Source organism: Leptonotus elevatus, chromosome 2 (assembly GCF_054856555.1).
Source record: "Leptonotus elevatus isolate MCC_2025b chromosome 2, RoL_Lele_1.0, whole genome shotgun sequence".
NCBI classification, from domain to species: Eukaryota; Metazoa; Chordata; class Actinopteri; order Syngnathiformes; family Syngnathidae; genus Leptonotus; species Leptonotus elevatus.
Window position 1 is genome coordinate 18,341,869 of NC_141240.1, and position 16,421 is coordinate 18,358,289.

The window sequence follows — 16,421 nt, forward strand, 5'->3', positions numbered from 1 at the left end:
AGAGCAAGGGGCCACTGGTCTTCAGAAAGCAGTATGTTTTTCCTCCTGTGTATTCTGCTCGCAGGTGTCTTGCTGTGCCGTGTGGCTTTATTGATTTGGCCGACAACAAGAGAACAGTGGACGATGGGCTGCGTTATTATAGAAAGCTGTAGTTGGTCTCGGTGATCCCTCTGATTCTGCATTCCTTTTTCATTTTGCTGTTGTTTATTTTGGTCTGTTTTTAGACTCAGATATGTACTCTCTGAATCACTTCGATCTTCCGCATGGACACAAGCAAGTCTGTTTCTGCTTCTGCAATGTCAACATTTTTTAAAGGGAATGGTCTAGTAATTAGCCCGTGCTTTGTGCTAGACTTGCAGCTGGCCGCAAAAATAGAGCCCCAAATCTTAAACACAGTCAGCTGTTTGAAGTAGTGAAGAAATGGAAAAAAATTGCAAAAAAAAAGAGGAAGATCTTATCGTCGTTGTCGCGCAGAATCCTCGCATCTTCAAAAATACTTTGTTTCAGGAAATCTAGAAATTGCCATTTTACTTGAGATACTAAATTGGTATTTTACCTTATATTGCTATCATATACCGTTGCACACCAACATTAGCACAACGCTACCTCACATTATGTTACATTACTAATATACATACAAAAAATCTGCGTTAATGCAGACAAAAAACCACTAAGACTTCACAAAAGGCAACATTGTCTTCCCAAACTTTTTTTCGAAGGTCCAAGAGGCAGAGCCACAAGTTGGGCAATAAATAAAACAATGACCTAATAGCAGTTTAATCAGAGGATTTTTTTAATTTTTTTATTTTACCTCCTTGAGAAAAGGGAAAAAAAATGAAAAAAGGAGGAAATGATTGATCAGTTTCTTCTGCCCCAAAGCATTACGGCGATAATTTTTTTTCACAAAACAGTTTTTCCCAGATATACCGAACCTATTTCATTCATTGTTGTAAAAAAACAAGAGATTTTCAATCTAGGTGTGACATAATGCCAGACTGCTCCCACAGAGAAGGGACAAGGTTGTGTTTTAAAACAGTTGAGCCTCCAAGAGAATTACTAAATGTGTTATCCAGCTGTTTTCAGCACTTGAATTTGGTTAATAATAAAACTAACATCAATGTAGGGGCAGACCAATAGTATCGACCGTTATTGATCTGTTTGGTGTAAAACCTAAATGTGTTACTTGCTACGACAAAGATAAAAACATCATGCTCATGAAATAGCACTCAGACACACACACACACACACACACACACACACACACACACACACACACACACACACACACACACACACACACACACACACACACACACACACACACACACACACACACACACACACACACACACACACCCCCACACACACACACACACACACACACACACACACACACACACACACAGATGATTGCAGCATAGTCATAAGGTTGTCTTACCTTTGATGTTTGGATTGAGTGACTTGTAATGAGAGGTCGAGAGGGAGCTTTAAAAGCTTATTGTCTACTTGTAGCTCACATCACAGACCGGTGGTCCATTATTGTTAGCCACATTTGCTGGCCTGCCCTAATTATGTCACTTTGCATGCATACATGTGTGCGCGCTAATTGGGATAAATGTCCGGCTTTGTACTTTCTCCGCTGCAGCAGCCATGTGTCAATCACTGCCTGCCTCGGCAGGTCTACACTGTTGTGTCAACAAATAGCTTCTTAGTGGATAAAGCAATTTGGGCTTTTCAAAATATCTCAGCTGCAGTTGATGCTCTGTCAGTGATGTCAAAGAGAAGCTTACTCACCAGTCCCGAAACTCCCCACCACAAACACAAAGTTCACTCTCTGGCTTTAATTCCCAAAATCCTTTAATGCACCACAATCATTTGAAATGGAAAAGGCGGGGGTTGAAGTGTACATGGCTTTGCTGTAGTGTTGATGGTTTCAAATATTAAGCAGTAACATGCAATACTAGAATGATTAATAACTTGGCCTTCACTTGCACTAAGGTCTATAAAGGGACAATTTTTAAGCCGCCTGTCAGTCTTGTAACATGTTGTTTTATCTTACGCAATAGTGAGTTGTTGCAACAACACAACTATTCAAGTTGCACGTATTGCTTGATTAAATTTTAAATAGAAGTTTTATCAATAGCTGTATACAAGAATATGTTAAGCAGCAAAGACATGGTCAGAAGCAATTGAAATCAAGTCAGTGAAGACATGTCTTAAAAAAATAATTTGGTAAATGGACTGCTTTTAATTACACCATATGGTGCCCAAGGCGCTTTAGAATGCCTCACATTCACCCATTCACACAAACACATTCACACACACCAATGGTCAGCTGCTGCCACGCAGGGCGCTGTTAGGTCCACTGAGAGCTAATAGGGTGTCTTGCTCAAGGACACTTCAACATGGTCACCAGGGGTGAGGATTAGGGGTGTTCCAGATCATACCTTCTACGATATTACCGGCGTATTTTTCTTGGGTGATACAAATTTGAAATATCGCGAAATTGACACAGTAGGGATTTGTGTTATTCACAACAGGTTGTGAATGTCTACAAACGGCAAGCCAAACATTTCTCGCTCCTCTGATTGGCCAATCAGAGACATTCACGGCAAAATAACGCTCGCAGGAGAGTTGCCGGTTATGGCAAAAATAACCACTGCCTAAACAATCGCAGGGGGAAAACATTTTTCAACAACACACTTGCCTGCAATGTACAAAGCATGACGCCACAGAGGGGCTGCTACCGTGGCATTGGTTAAGTATTTTGCCTCTACAACACGAGGATCAATCACAGAGGAGAAAATAATGGACTTTCTTGATTCATGCAATTTGCCACTGACTTCTGAAGGTTTGTGTTTTCTTTGTATTTGCAAATGTAAATGTGCTTTACATGCTTAAAGCAGTTATGTTAAAATTAGACCTCGCAGGGAAAACAACATGGCCTGTTTTTATTTCCATTTCATTCTATTACGGTTGAAACGTTTGCACTTTGTTTATATTTTCAATTGTGGAAAAAAGGTGTCTTAAATATAATCCTGCAATATAAGTGCTGTTATTCCGAAGCACCAATCACAAATATATTGTTCAGACAGTAATTATTACCCATATTGTCAAATATAAAATCACCGCACATTTCCTTGAAATAATCGTGATATAATTTTTAAGCTATAAAAACCGCCCCTAGTGAGGATCGAACCCACAACCTCACGGATGGGAGACAACCACTCTACCACTGAGCCATGACATTGAGCTTTACCAATTTGCAGAACCAGTCTCTATGTGGTATTATATCTGGTAGCAAGGCTTGCACCAACTGGGCCTAGCCAATATCATACGTGTGAACAGATTCATAATCACAGCAGCTCCGTTAGCGTTCCCTTCTACTGTGCCGACAGCATCTTATGCAAAAGTCTACACAGTCTACATAACATTTTCGCCAAACTATTGTTAAGTGGAATTGTGAGCTGAATGATGTTTTTGCAGCTGTACCGCACAGATCTGAGCAAGAAACGTAACATTATTGCTAACACTAACACAGCGTTTGAGGTGTCCTGGCTGCTTAATTATTATTATTATAAAATCATTTCTATTGAGGTAAAATTACAACATGTTGTTTCTGCTTGCCTCTGTGATTTGATTCAATTCAAGGGTTTGAATCGTGGATTTTAGTAGGATCGGTTGTGTGGCACCACAACATCAGTGATTCACAGTAAGACTTCTGAAAAGAGGCATTTACGAGCACATTAAAAAGAAGTCTGTGTCTGAGCAATTTGCTGTGCATGTGAGTCATTTGCTAATGGTTGCTTAATTTCATGCATTTTGCATGTTTAATATTTCTGACAAATCGCAGTCTCAAATATGAAACAATTTTCTGCATCAATTTGAAAAGGGCATTACTGTAACATCAATTAAATCATTATATACACAAGCCTGTGTGTATATTTGTCTTTAATTAATAACTTATTCTGTGAAAAAGCTCAAGAGATTCAGTATGTTACCTTCAAAAGGATCTGATTTGATGAAAGAAGAGCCCCCTTGAGACAACTTTTAACTGTGGCTTTAAGACCATATAGAAGCCTACCATGAAGCGTGCCAGTAAAAAAGGTGCGCGGAGCCAGAACAGAGAGCCCATTGTTTGCGTCTTCCACCGCATACACAGTGAGGTAGCAGTTTGACACAGCCAGGAGATTGCATTACACATAACATCTCAGCACTCTTAAAAAGAGAGAACCGCTAATCAGAAACAGCTTTAAAGGGGGCCCTTTACTGTCTGCTTGGACGCAATCACTTCATTCAAGCAAGATGTTTTCAAGGTTTTGACCACTGTACGCTTTCTATATGATAGTGATGTTTTCCATGTGTCTCATTCATCTCATAGTGTCAAGATGAAGACAGCTTATTCTGTTTGTGTATATAAATCTGTCCAAAACCATTAAAGGAATAGTTGAATGAATGATTATTCTCTGTTATCTTGGTTGGCTGATTAATTAGTTCACTTTGCGTTGCATATATAGTTTTAACCTACTATATTCAATCATACAGTTGAGTGTCCCTTGCTTGGTAAAACAAGACAATCATCATTTTTACCAAATATTAGGAATAGAAACATCTTATTTTGTTGTGGAACAATGCACAGAAATAACGATTTAAACTGTCTGAGCTGCTAGAATAATTTTAAGTGTAACTAAAAATTGTCGGTCACAGACTCTATATATAAATGAGAGAGAGAAAAAAACTCTCTTCCACCCTTTACGTCCCACTGAAAAGCATCTCACTTTATTCTGATTATTATCACGCGTGTGTCGAATAATGCTGATTGCGGCGTATATTTTTGTAGCACGGTCATAAGCTGCACAACAAGGCTCGCCGCCAAACCAAAATGGCTACCTTCAACGGCAACCACACATTTTCTAATTTGGTACATTGGACAATAAGTGTTTTTTGGATTCATACTAGGCCTGATCTGTTGCCGTTTGTGCAGACATGTCCTTCATGTATATTTGGGAAAGTTTTGGCTAGTTTTTGCTCACCCTGTAATTAGCCACCGTGTGTGTGCGTACACTACATATGAGATAGTAAAGGGAAAATGAGAGACAACAAAAGAAGGATTTAGAGAAGCAGCTGTGTAGAGAAGTATATTTTAAGTTAAAAGGAATTTGTGTCCCTCGCTCTCATTGGACCGGTTGCCTTGTGTCCTTTTGAAGCAGAGCAAGGGGCCACTGGTCTTCAGAAAGCAGTTGTTCCTCCGGTGTATTCTGCTCGCAGGTGTCTTGCTGTGCCGTGTGGCTTTATTGATTTGGCCGACTACAAGAGAACAGTGGACGATGGGCTGCGTTATTATAGAAAGCTGGAGTTGGTCTCGGTGATCCCTCTGATTCTGCATTCCTTTTTCATTTTGCTGTTGTTTATTTTGCTCTGTTTTTAGACTCAGATATGTACTCTCTGAATCTCCTTCATTGTCTCTCTTTCTCCCTCTTTTTTGCTCTTTTAAACTCATTTGGCTCTCACCGGAATTAACTCCATACAAGCAAATTCATGTCTCAGCTCTTTAGTCATTCTAAAAAAGGAAAAAACCCTCAGCTAACTGTGTCGCCATGTATCAACCTAATAAACGCTAGGCCGACAGTGTGGTTTGTTTTTCTTATGCAGGATTCATTTTCTATTCTAAAACTATGTTTAGTTTTACTCTTACAGGAAAATGTCAGTCCTGATCCCTTCTTCACACACCTCAGCTCATTGCAGCTCAAGTCAAGCTCAAGAGACTCAAGTCAACCCTTGGCAGACTTAACATTTTCTTCCATTTCAGGAGAAAAATCACATTCAAACGTATTATTATTATTATTATTATTAAACTAATCCCACTTCAGTTTTGAATTAGGTACATATATAACTAAGTAATATTTGAATACTTCTTTACAATGTGTGTTGACAGCTCAACACTCGTACACACTTCCTGTATTGTTGGATCATCATGTTGAGTATTTTCTATAATATAAGATTATCATACAATATTTAAATACTTTAATCATATTTTATGATCCTTTCCTTTCCATTTTGTAACATTTGGAGTGTTGCACTTTGGTCATTGCACTTTCATAAAGTGTCCTTTCATAAACTGTCGGGACATGATGTACTTCTATGTTCAGTACTTTACTTCCTGTATTGTTGGTTTATTACGCTTTCAAACTTCCTGTATTGTCCACTCGTCACACCTTATACACCCCATATTGTTAGTTTGTACTTCTGCACTTAGATTATTTTCAGACCATCACAGTTTTATAGTTGATGCATAACCTGCTGTCATTGTGGGTATGCATATTTACGCAAATCTGGTCATTATATAGAGCAGAATGACTTGCATGTTTGCAGTTTGTACGTTCTACTTTAGTTTTTGAGATGATGCTTTTATTTATTTTTTTGATTCTTTGATATGGCAGACAATGTCGTCCGTAGGGACAGTGTTTTAGATGCTCCCCATATTATTTGCACGCTACGGCGAGGTGGATGGAGAAGAGACATGTTTCTGTTTTGAATTCCGCTGTGGCTAATTTGTCAGATCTAGTCAACCAAAGTGGACTTTTTCCATTCAAACCTTTTGACATGATTATTGTTTCTTCCATTAATTAACATCCAGATTTGGTTTGAATCTGGATGATCTGGATCTGATCTGGATCCTATCCGAACAGCTGATGTAAGCCTTTAACCCCACCCCCGCCCCCCACCATCACCACCTCCTCCTCTTCTCCATGCCTCTCTGAGTCACCCTTAGTACCACACACCCCGATGTAGGCGAAGGCATCGTTACTCAATAGTGACTCACAGTGCACCATTATAACCCCACTGCCACTCTCCTCACCCTTATCAGTGAATCTGCTTGTCTCTCACCACCATAAAAGGACATTTAAGACAAATGAAGAGAAATAAAAATCAAATGTCTGAAAACGCCAACGCACATTTCAATCCCTCTTTGAGGTCATATAGAGCCGTTGGCAAGGTCAGGAGAGTCTCACAATATATTCAAATTGTGTTGTCAAGTCAGGCTAAAGACTGTTTCTAAACGTACTGTAAAATCGATGTTTGAAAACAGTGCTGCAGGAACATCAGAGTCACTTCGACACAACATCCACGCCTATGCTTGGAGGGATTGTAAAGAGCTGGAGCCAGGGATCTGTAGTTCTTTATGTAGGTCAGCCCATGCCCGCCAATAAGTCCAATTACCGTCAGCCTCAGAAATAGAACAAGCAGCGACCTTTGCTCTGCTTTCATGAGCATGAAATGGATGCAGGACTTGATGTAAGGATGGCACATTGTGTGTGTGTGGGGGGGATGAAATAATTGCAAATGTTTTTAGAGAAGTTGAGTGTAAACGGTAGATGGAAGAGGAATTCAGCGGCTGTGGTGACATTTCATGAAAGAACCGAAGAACATCAAAATGACCCCACGGTGCCGCTCTTTTAGACATGCTGCTTAAAATGTGACTCGCTCCCTGCAAAAAAGCAGCAACTTATCAGCACCAAGAGAGCACTCAATGATTCATACACTCTTTTAACAGAACTTGAATCCTTGCCTCTATTTCGGTCGCAGCATCTCGCTGTAAATGCAGCACGATGGAGCGGAGGGATTTAGCGGGACTAAGTAGTTTGATATTTCTATTGGTTTTCCACATGTATTTCCGCTCACTCACGCTCACTCTCTCTCACTCTCCTAGTGATCTTTCTCGTCACATTGAGACCAAGGTCATGGCTGATTGAAATATAATAGAAGTGTAGACATCTGGCCTAATACTGTGGGAAGTTAAATCTATTTTAATGGCCCCTGCCGCAGTGGATTCTCTCTGATGCACTCTTGCGCTTGGCTGACAGTAAATCACAATGTTCTCTTATTACCCTGACTGGAATGAGGGCATAGAGAAAGAACAATGAGGGATCCACATCATTTGTTTTCACCCCTCCCTTGCTTTTTCCTCTCCCCTCCACCCCGCCCCTTCTCCTGTCTCCGCTCGGTTTGCGAGTCATAAAGCAAGGGGCACAAGAGTGACATCATGAAAATAAGAATAAATATGATTATACGCCAGCTATTGTGCCATATGTGATTATCAAGTGTTCTACTGTATGCGGCCTAGGGGATGAACCACTGAGATACAGCATGTTTTTTGTACATTTTTTTGAAATGAGAAGAATAGAAAATGTGGTGAAGACCTTTCTGTTCCAGTGTAAAGTTGCGATTTTTTTTTTTAAACATTCGACTTTACCTCCTGGAATTGCAACAGTAGAAAAGAAAGATAAGAATGTGTGGAAAACTGCTCTTTTTTAGACCTTTTCAAAATACATCCTCCACCACCGTGTTTAAGTCCAACTCAGGTCTGCCCACATCAGCAATTGAAAGTCGGGTCTCTCTTAAATGAGATCCATTTTGATGTGACATTTGAGAGAATTACCAGTGCACGCGTGAAACAGGGAAGAGGTTAGCTCACTGCCTCGTCATTGGCTGAAGCCTTCCGTAGCTCACCTGTCCTTTTGCGACAGACACCAACTATGACCCCGCCGTACTCCCGTAACAACCACGACTCGCACACTTCACTTATCCCAGTTTTGTCCTGCTGTCAGTCAACCGGGGTACTATTTCATGTCATTCTTTTCTATCACACCGTCCGCTCCCGTTGATACAAATGAACTCCCTTGTCTTTTCCAAAACGGGTCAGGCAGGCTTTTCGGGACACTCCTCATCCGTGTAACTGATGATGAGCTTGATTTCTTGTCTTTGTGCGCGCCACAAGGTTGCCTTTAAAAATGAATTGTGAAATTCCCCATAAGATGTTTTTTTTTAAAGGTTTACTGTTGCCATGTGTCTATCCGGCATGCGCAAACTGGACGTGAGGATCGTTATGTATGCATGGCCAGCTGTTGTTTGTCGCAAAAACCATGCTGCACTGTCATTTTATTCACAGAGTAGCATATGGCTGAATGACTTTCCATAGGACATTGCATACTCATTCAAAGTTATTTAGTTTTATGAGGCTTTTGTTTGTTTTCTGTTCAGCTATTTCCATCACATTTCCAGTGTGTCTTATTACATTAAAGAGTCACTTAAGCAATTCTAAACTTCACATCTGCAGTCTCTGCACGATTTGCCCCAGCCATCAACCATGCCAGACTCTTGAGTATTTTCAGCAACATTTTGTTTTCCTTTCTTTAATGAACATGTCATCATTACCAGATGAGCTGTCTATCATCAAAAGCTACAAAAGACTCCATCAACACACCCATGACCCGCCCAGATGGTTGTCAAAACGTTTTTTTTTTTCCCCAACCACAAAGCTGATTCATTTATTGTTAGATAACCTTTCAATGCGAGCAGTTTGAATTGACGGTTTTTAAGACTTGTGACAAATAATAAATGATCATTAAGAAAACGTAGTGTTTTTTTGTTTTTTTTTACAAAGCGCAGGCACAAAGATAATGCTCCAACTGATTCCTTTGAACATATTTACATTTTTCACAATCATTTCTTTGATATCAAACACATTGCTTAAGAACAAATAATATTACCATTGCTTTATGTTATGTGGCTCTTAATAGAATCAAACCTCGTCTGAGAAAATGAAAGATTTGCTCATATTTCACCTCTGGAGGGGGAGTGTGAAGGTTAGAAAGAGGGCTGAATCAACATTTGGTGTTTCATTCTGACCCCTTTTGATCTACTCTCCTTCATGTCCTGAAAGACGAGTATATTTATGAATTATTTATCTTACATTTGAAAATATTAAACAGGAATTGTCCTTGTCTCGTGGCTTATCTCCAAGGACATCGTAGGAAGCCATAAAGATGGGGGGTGAAACTACTGAATAGCCTTTTACAGCATTTAAACCAGAGAAATTGCAAATGTCAACACTTGTATTTAATCACAGAGAGAGGTGTCCAAAATAGAGCAAGTACACACACACCTGTCTTACATTATTTGGTCAATAAATAATGTTAAACCAAAAGGGTTTGGGGTTTAAGCTTGACTATTTGAATGATGCCAACAATTTCATGTTGTCTAATCCTTGCATGCTTTTATGTTTATATTAAATGCAATAATACTTTTATTTTACACACATGATGGCTCAGTTTGACCAAAGACAACTTTCCATTTTATGTTCACTAATCAGAAAAGGAGACGCATACGTGCACACACAGACTGCTGGGAGCAGTTCAAACAAAGACTTGAGTTAGTTCTACCTCAATAATTCAATCCTTATCTGCACTCTCCTCACAAGAACAATGACAGCTTTTATGTTTACATTTTCTTTCTCCGGGTTATTCTTGTGTTAGGCAGCCACTAACAATAGCTTAATTAGCTGATTATTATATTTTGGAATTGCTGCATTCGCTGTTTCCAAAGAGGTTTCTTGTCAGCGTTCTTAAGGGCAAACTTGTGGGAATTATTATAAGAACCCTATTCATTTTACTCATTAGTTTTCAATCACATGATTGGTATTTGTTTATCCACCATGTTGCAGGTCGAGATTGGGATGATAAGATAGACTTGAAATGGAAAAGCGAGTAGATCGAATTGTTTTTGTTCATTTTCTTCTGTATAACCCTAATGAGTTAAGATCGGATATGTGATCAATTTGCCCTAGATGTACTAAAAAGTTGAGAAACTTTGGATGACAAAGTGGCCGTCATATAATTGAAGCATTTCTTAACGCCTAACTGAGTTTAAAGACAAGTAGAAACATATTTCACTCAATGGTTGGAATTGTGTATATATATATGTGTATATATATATATATATATATATATATATATATATATATATATATATATATATATATATATATATATATACATATATATATTGGCTTACTTAAGATAAAACTGCAAGCTTTGCTTAATATTAGCTTCAAGTCTAGATAGCTGTTAGCATGATCAGAGTCCGATAATGAATGAATACTAAATTTCTGATGTGTATATACATTTATTATTATTATCATTATTATTATTCCGCAGCAACAATCAACCTATATCCATTTATGAATGTAAAACAATCGCTTGTTGTTGTTAGCTCATTAACCTAAATGGCTAGCCAGCTAAGCTAATGAAACTAGCAATAGTGCATGTGTGTCAGTATTTGCACATGCTGGCAGTGAAAGGCCAGGAAATTTTCTTTCAAATGAATAAGGGATTCCTTAGCATGGCAACAATTTCGGAATCATTGCAGAGCAAGGGACAGTCGGCTTTTTCCTAAGCAGGCTATTTTTGTCCTTTTATAGTGTTTTCCTCTTCTCACAAGGGAAGATACCAAACAAAATAGAATACAGAACCGGTCACCATAGTTTTCATGCTCTCATGTTGCCAAATGAACACGTTGACCGATGCCATACATCTTGTACCCTCTTGGATAAGTGTAAAAGCAGTGAGATTTGTTTCTATTTGTATACTGAGAGCCTGGCAACCATAATTCGAAATGACAGCAAGCATTGCAAAAACCTTTTACCGTGTGGGGAAAACAACTGTTAGTGATCATTTTAAGCAATCATCAAGAAAAGGCACATTCAGCACTCATAATAAAATGTCTTAGTGTTATTACCTTCTCTCCAATAATGGCATGCATTAGGAGAGCTCCAGCTTAACTTGAGGCACCAGTTGTGTTTGGGCAATATCGTAGCTGTTCTTCCACATTTTCTGTTTGCTTTAAATGTTTGTTTGTAAGATGAATTGCTGCACTGGCAGGCGTGATGACAGGCTACATGAGGAAGATATTGAATTGATTCCTGAAATGTTGCAGAACGGACTAGTTGATGTGTACCACGAGACATGAATAATAAAAATTCTATTAAAAAGCTCTTGAATGGCTGACACTGGAATATTATTTGTGATGATTAATTTTCTTCAGTCATTATAAAGGGGAGTTGGCATCAGATTGCCGCTGACAAAATTGCTTTTCATTCCCTGGTGAATACCCCCAGTATGCTTTTGAGAGCAGAAAAAACATCTTTCTCTCTGCAGCATTATGTCAAGACAAGCTCTGCGAAAGACAACCACAGACTCTGCTCATGCATCACCCACATGCATTCTTTACAGCTCATTTATGCACACTGGACTTGTTTTATAATGAAGAACATGGCATTGGTTTGATTATATTTATGAGATTATGAAATAACCACAACATTACCCTCAATGGTATTTCTTTTCTATTGCACACAAACTGGGGTTTTATTGTTGGTGTTGAGATTTATGAAGAAAAATATTCTGTAGAACAGCTGTGGAGTGCGTCTAGTCCTAAGTATTGAATTGATAATGGATCAAATTATTGTTGGAAATAGTTCCTTGCTGTGTGAAATTCCAGCAATCTGTGCCAAAAACACATGAATTGCTACAGGCGAGCTAACTTGTAATGATAGAGCATTTGACTCGAGCATGCTATTTTTGCTCTTGTTGAAGTTAAGACTCTTTGAACGACGGGCTACATTATTATAACTTGAGTATCTGGCTGTGTTTTGAATTTCTGGTGCAAAGTTGTAATGTTTTAATTTTATTTTTGTGGATGTCCTCTCTGTGTGCCATGTCCCACCCACGTAGCTAAAGATATGCTAATGTGTGTCGGTGGATTGTAGACTCTAAATTGCCCATAGGTATGAATGCAAGTCCTTTTGCAACCTGCATTTTTCATGTGTTTTTTTCCTTCAAATTATGCTGCCAACATTCACTGGCAACTGCAGACTGCAAGTCAAGATTGCTGTTCATTTATTTTTTTGTATGCATTTGCAGAGCTATTCCAGTCAGGGCAGAGGCAGCAATGGCGGCGGCGGTGGAGGAGCAGGGGATGAAGACTACGAGATCCCCCCAATTACGCCCCCCAACCATGCTGACCCTTCTCTGCTGCACCTCATGGAGCACGAGTCAGGGTACCCCTTTCACTCCTTGCCTCACAATGGCCTGCTCAACACCTACTCATACCCCGAGCTGCCCGCCCTCATGATGTCCAACATGCTGGGTCAGGACACCCACCTCCTCTCCGGGCCAATGCACTCAGTAAGTACACCCCCTTGCCCCTTCTGCGATGTGCCTCCCTCTGCTGTTCTGGATCGTCTGTGATCATTTTTTCATAATGGTAAAGCGTTCATCCATTAGCGTGATAATTAGCACGGTTAGAGGCCATGGAAGCTGAGACAGTGAAGTCGAAGCTGAGGCTCGAGCCTTGAGGATGAAATATTCATAAACAGAGTGCAGAGAGCTGCAGCCGCGCACGTCTTTGCAGCATACGGCTTCTCTAATATCTCCTCAGCTGCGCAACTCAAAGATTTCATTACCTCAAAGAGAGCAAGAAACTCAGCGTTTCACATTTTCATTTGTGACGAGCGGCAAAGCGAAAGGGGGGAAAAAGAGGAGGTTTAAGGGGAGCGGGAGGTTTTTGAACAGAAAGCTCGACAAGAAGAGGGAATGTCCCTTGTCAGCTACTTTTTCTTTTCTAAAAGGGACCCTCATCCCCCTCTGTGAAAGCAAAGGGACTTTTTCTTGTGTCAAACATGCTTCAGACCTAACATGTAAACACCCGTGCTCAACAGTCAGATGCTTTAATCATAGAATCGAACCGGATGAATTATAGATGCCCCGTGTGGTTAATTATTCAACGTCATATACTTTCATCTGACATAAATATTACTTTTTTTTCCCACTCTACCCCCCCCCCATCGTGAATATTTATGCTCTAATGTGAGCATCCGTGGCATTTATCCTCCGTTAATCAGGTCTTATGTGGTTTTCTTTCTCAAACGGCATAAGTTGCCTGCTCTGGTTTCACTGTGGGTGGTGGCTAAAGGCCTCTGTTAGTCGGGATTAGGTCACTTTTCGCAGGCTGCCGTGCTGAGTGGTCTCCATCCATAAAAAGATGCCTTTTGACTGTAGCATCGTCAATATAGTGGCTCTGGCTTGAAAAACCCACAGAGTCATGTGGATGAGTAGATTAGCACTCTCCATAGATGGATGCTTGCATACGGCAAATTCATGTCAAACTCAGGTTGAAGAATTTGTAATAAAGCAACAGTTTTTTGGTGCAATAACATTGTTTAAGGACTCGTAGAGGGAGTGCCGTTTTTTTTCAACAGCTTTTGTTTCACCGTTGCATTTATTTACCTTCAACTAGCACTTCGGGGTAATGTTCCATTTTCTTATTTCGCACTCCCTTTTCTCATAAATGGACCGTCATCGCAGTAAATCACTGCACAAACACAGACTTACACGCACGGCGAAAGGGCCAAAGATTTATGTAACACATTCATGTTTCCCACTTTTACATTTTAGTACTACTCTTGCAGAGCCCGACTAATAATAGCCACTAATAATATTTCTTGTTGCCTAGCAACCGCCACAAGTAATAGCTTACTCTGGAAAAATAGATGACCGATAAGAAAGAAAGAGGAGGGGATGGGAGGTGGGGGTGGGGAGGGGGGGGGGGGGGGATTTCAATTCATTTATTATCTCCTGGGACAAGAGGAGCTTATTTCTCAGGCTGTGGAATAGGAAAGTAGGCTGTATATTGAGAAATATTTAAAGGAATTGAAGATGACGTTGTTTTCATTTGGTTTCCATTAGGGATGTTTCATTTGATGTTTCCTTCACGAAGTCAATTAACCTTAATTTCATACTGATAAGGCTATAATAAGTAAGATTGAATTTCTGCCTGCTGAATGCTTAAAGAAAATGAGGGCGGATGGAAATGAGCTCCCGGTCTCGGTGTGACTGGTCACGTATGGAGAACAACACTTAGGGCTGCATTGACAAGCAAAATACTAATCATTTGCAGGCTTGTTCGCCATCAGTAAATAATAATAATAAAAATAAATAGCAAATAAAAAGCTGTACCTTTAGGATACACTTCTCTGCAATAAAAGCTATCCTTCAGTGCACAAATAAACCTCCTACAAGTACAAGCTCAGCTGGAGCAGCAGATTCGCTTCTTCTCAAGGGATGTTGTTGCTGGTTTTTGTACAACATGTAGCCTTAGGCTAAAGCTCTGTAAACTTCTCCCTGCTTTGGGATTCTCTTTCTCAGCGCGCATCGATCCTACAGCAAGCCGAGTTAAATCATTTCAGGAATGAGAGTAGTGGATTGACCACCATCATGCTGCTTAGGCACAAAATGTTCACTTTAAATGCTACCGCACAAGAGTTCAATTCATACTGCCTGCCTCCTCTTATGCTTATGATGGGGACTCCGCATGCAGCACACGTATTAACTGCTAAATCACAAGATGTGATGCAAATTGATGCTGAGGCACGAGCCATCTGAATGGGATGTACATCCAACTTTAAATGGTCGCGCTTGTATTGCTGTGCAAAAGCCATTTGACCACCGCGAGATTTTTTCAAGACCTACAGTATTTCATTTTGTATGTTTGCATTGACATTATTTAAGGCTCTGGGCCTTAAGTTATTGCTAGTGCTCACGCATAAACTTTTAAGGAGTCACCACCAATACCAAGTACCGATACCACTCGTATTTTAATAAAAACATATGTACCCACATACAAAACCCTGATAATTTTAAAGAAAGCTCTATCTCAATATAGTATTTTTTTTGCATGAATGACAATTTTTTATTCTTCTAATTTCTAGTGTCTAATAGTAAAACAACCACAAGACGAGCCGCCATAATAAGTACCAGGGTTGGGAGGGTTGCTTTTGAATGTATTGCGATACAGTTACCTGTTAAAAAAATGTCATTAATAATGTAATCCAAATATTAAAGCTACTGAACGCAGAAAATAAAATTTTGAATTGCTACTGCCACCTATTACCGAAAAATGAAACTGCACACACCCTTCTTAACGTACACAATGCACAGATGACATCACATCCGCCAACCACCTATGGACGATGGAGTTAGCAGGAGTACCCATTGTGAAGAGCTAAAGTGTTAATCTACTAACTAGAAGATGTTTCAGTCATAAATGGGCAAAAAAAAGAAGAAGACTATTTTAAAGATATTTTGGGACAAATTGTTACAACGAGCAGCTATAAAGTCATGTAACTTGAATACTTTTAATTACTTTTTGGATTACAGTGTTCCCGCTCTATAACGTGGTTCACTTTTCGCGGCCTCGCTGTTTCGTGGATTTTTTTGGGTGCAATTTTGCATACATTTTTTACAGTAAGGTAACCTATAAGATTTAGGAACGTTTGAACATTGAGAATGTTTAAACAAGAGAGAAATGTGGGAAAATGTAAATGCCAAGATGAGAAAAGTATAAAGTGTGCGGTGAGGGGTTTTAGAGCCTAAAAACATTTATAATAAATGTAAAACATAACGCTAACTACTTTGCGGATTTCACTTATTGCGGATATTTTTGGGAACCTAACCCCAGTGGAAAATGAGGGAACACTGTAATCCAATGCCAAATATGTAAATTCACAACTTCATCTGGTGAGGGGA

General features: G+C 39.6%; 1 protein-coding gene across 3 annotated transcripts in view; it reads left to right on the forward strand.

Moving 5' to 3' along the window:
* The window catches only part of LOC147178662 (TOX high mobility group box family member 2-like), a 91,572-nt gene that overhangs the window by 50,117 nt on the left and 25,034 nt on the right, over positions 1-16,421 (forward strand). For all 3 annotated transcript variants that reach the window (XR_015094176.1, XM_086069728.1, XM_086069729.1), the window contains one exon: positions 12,759-13,022. Coding sequence is in view for 2 of the 3 variants with exons in the window: in XM_086069728.1 (XP_085925854.1) it covers positions 12,759-13,022 (264 nt within the window). In the remaining variant the exon portion in view is untranslated. The remainder of the gene's footprint in view (positions 1-12,758; positions 13,023-16,421) is intronic.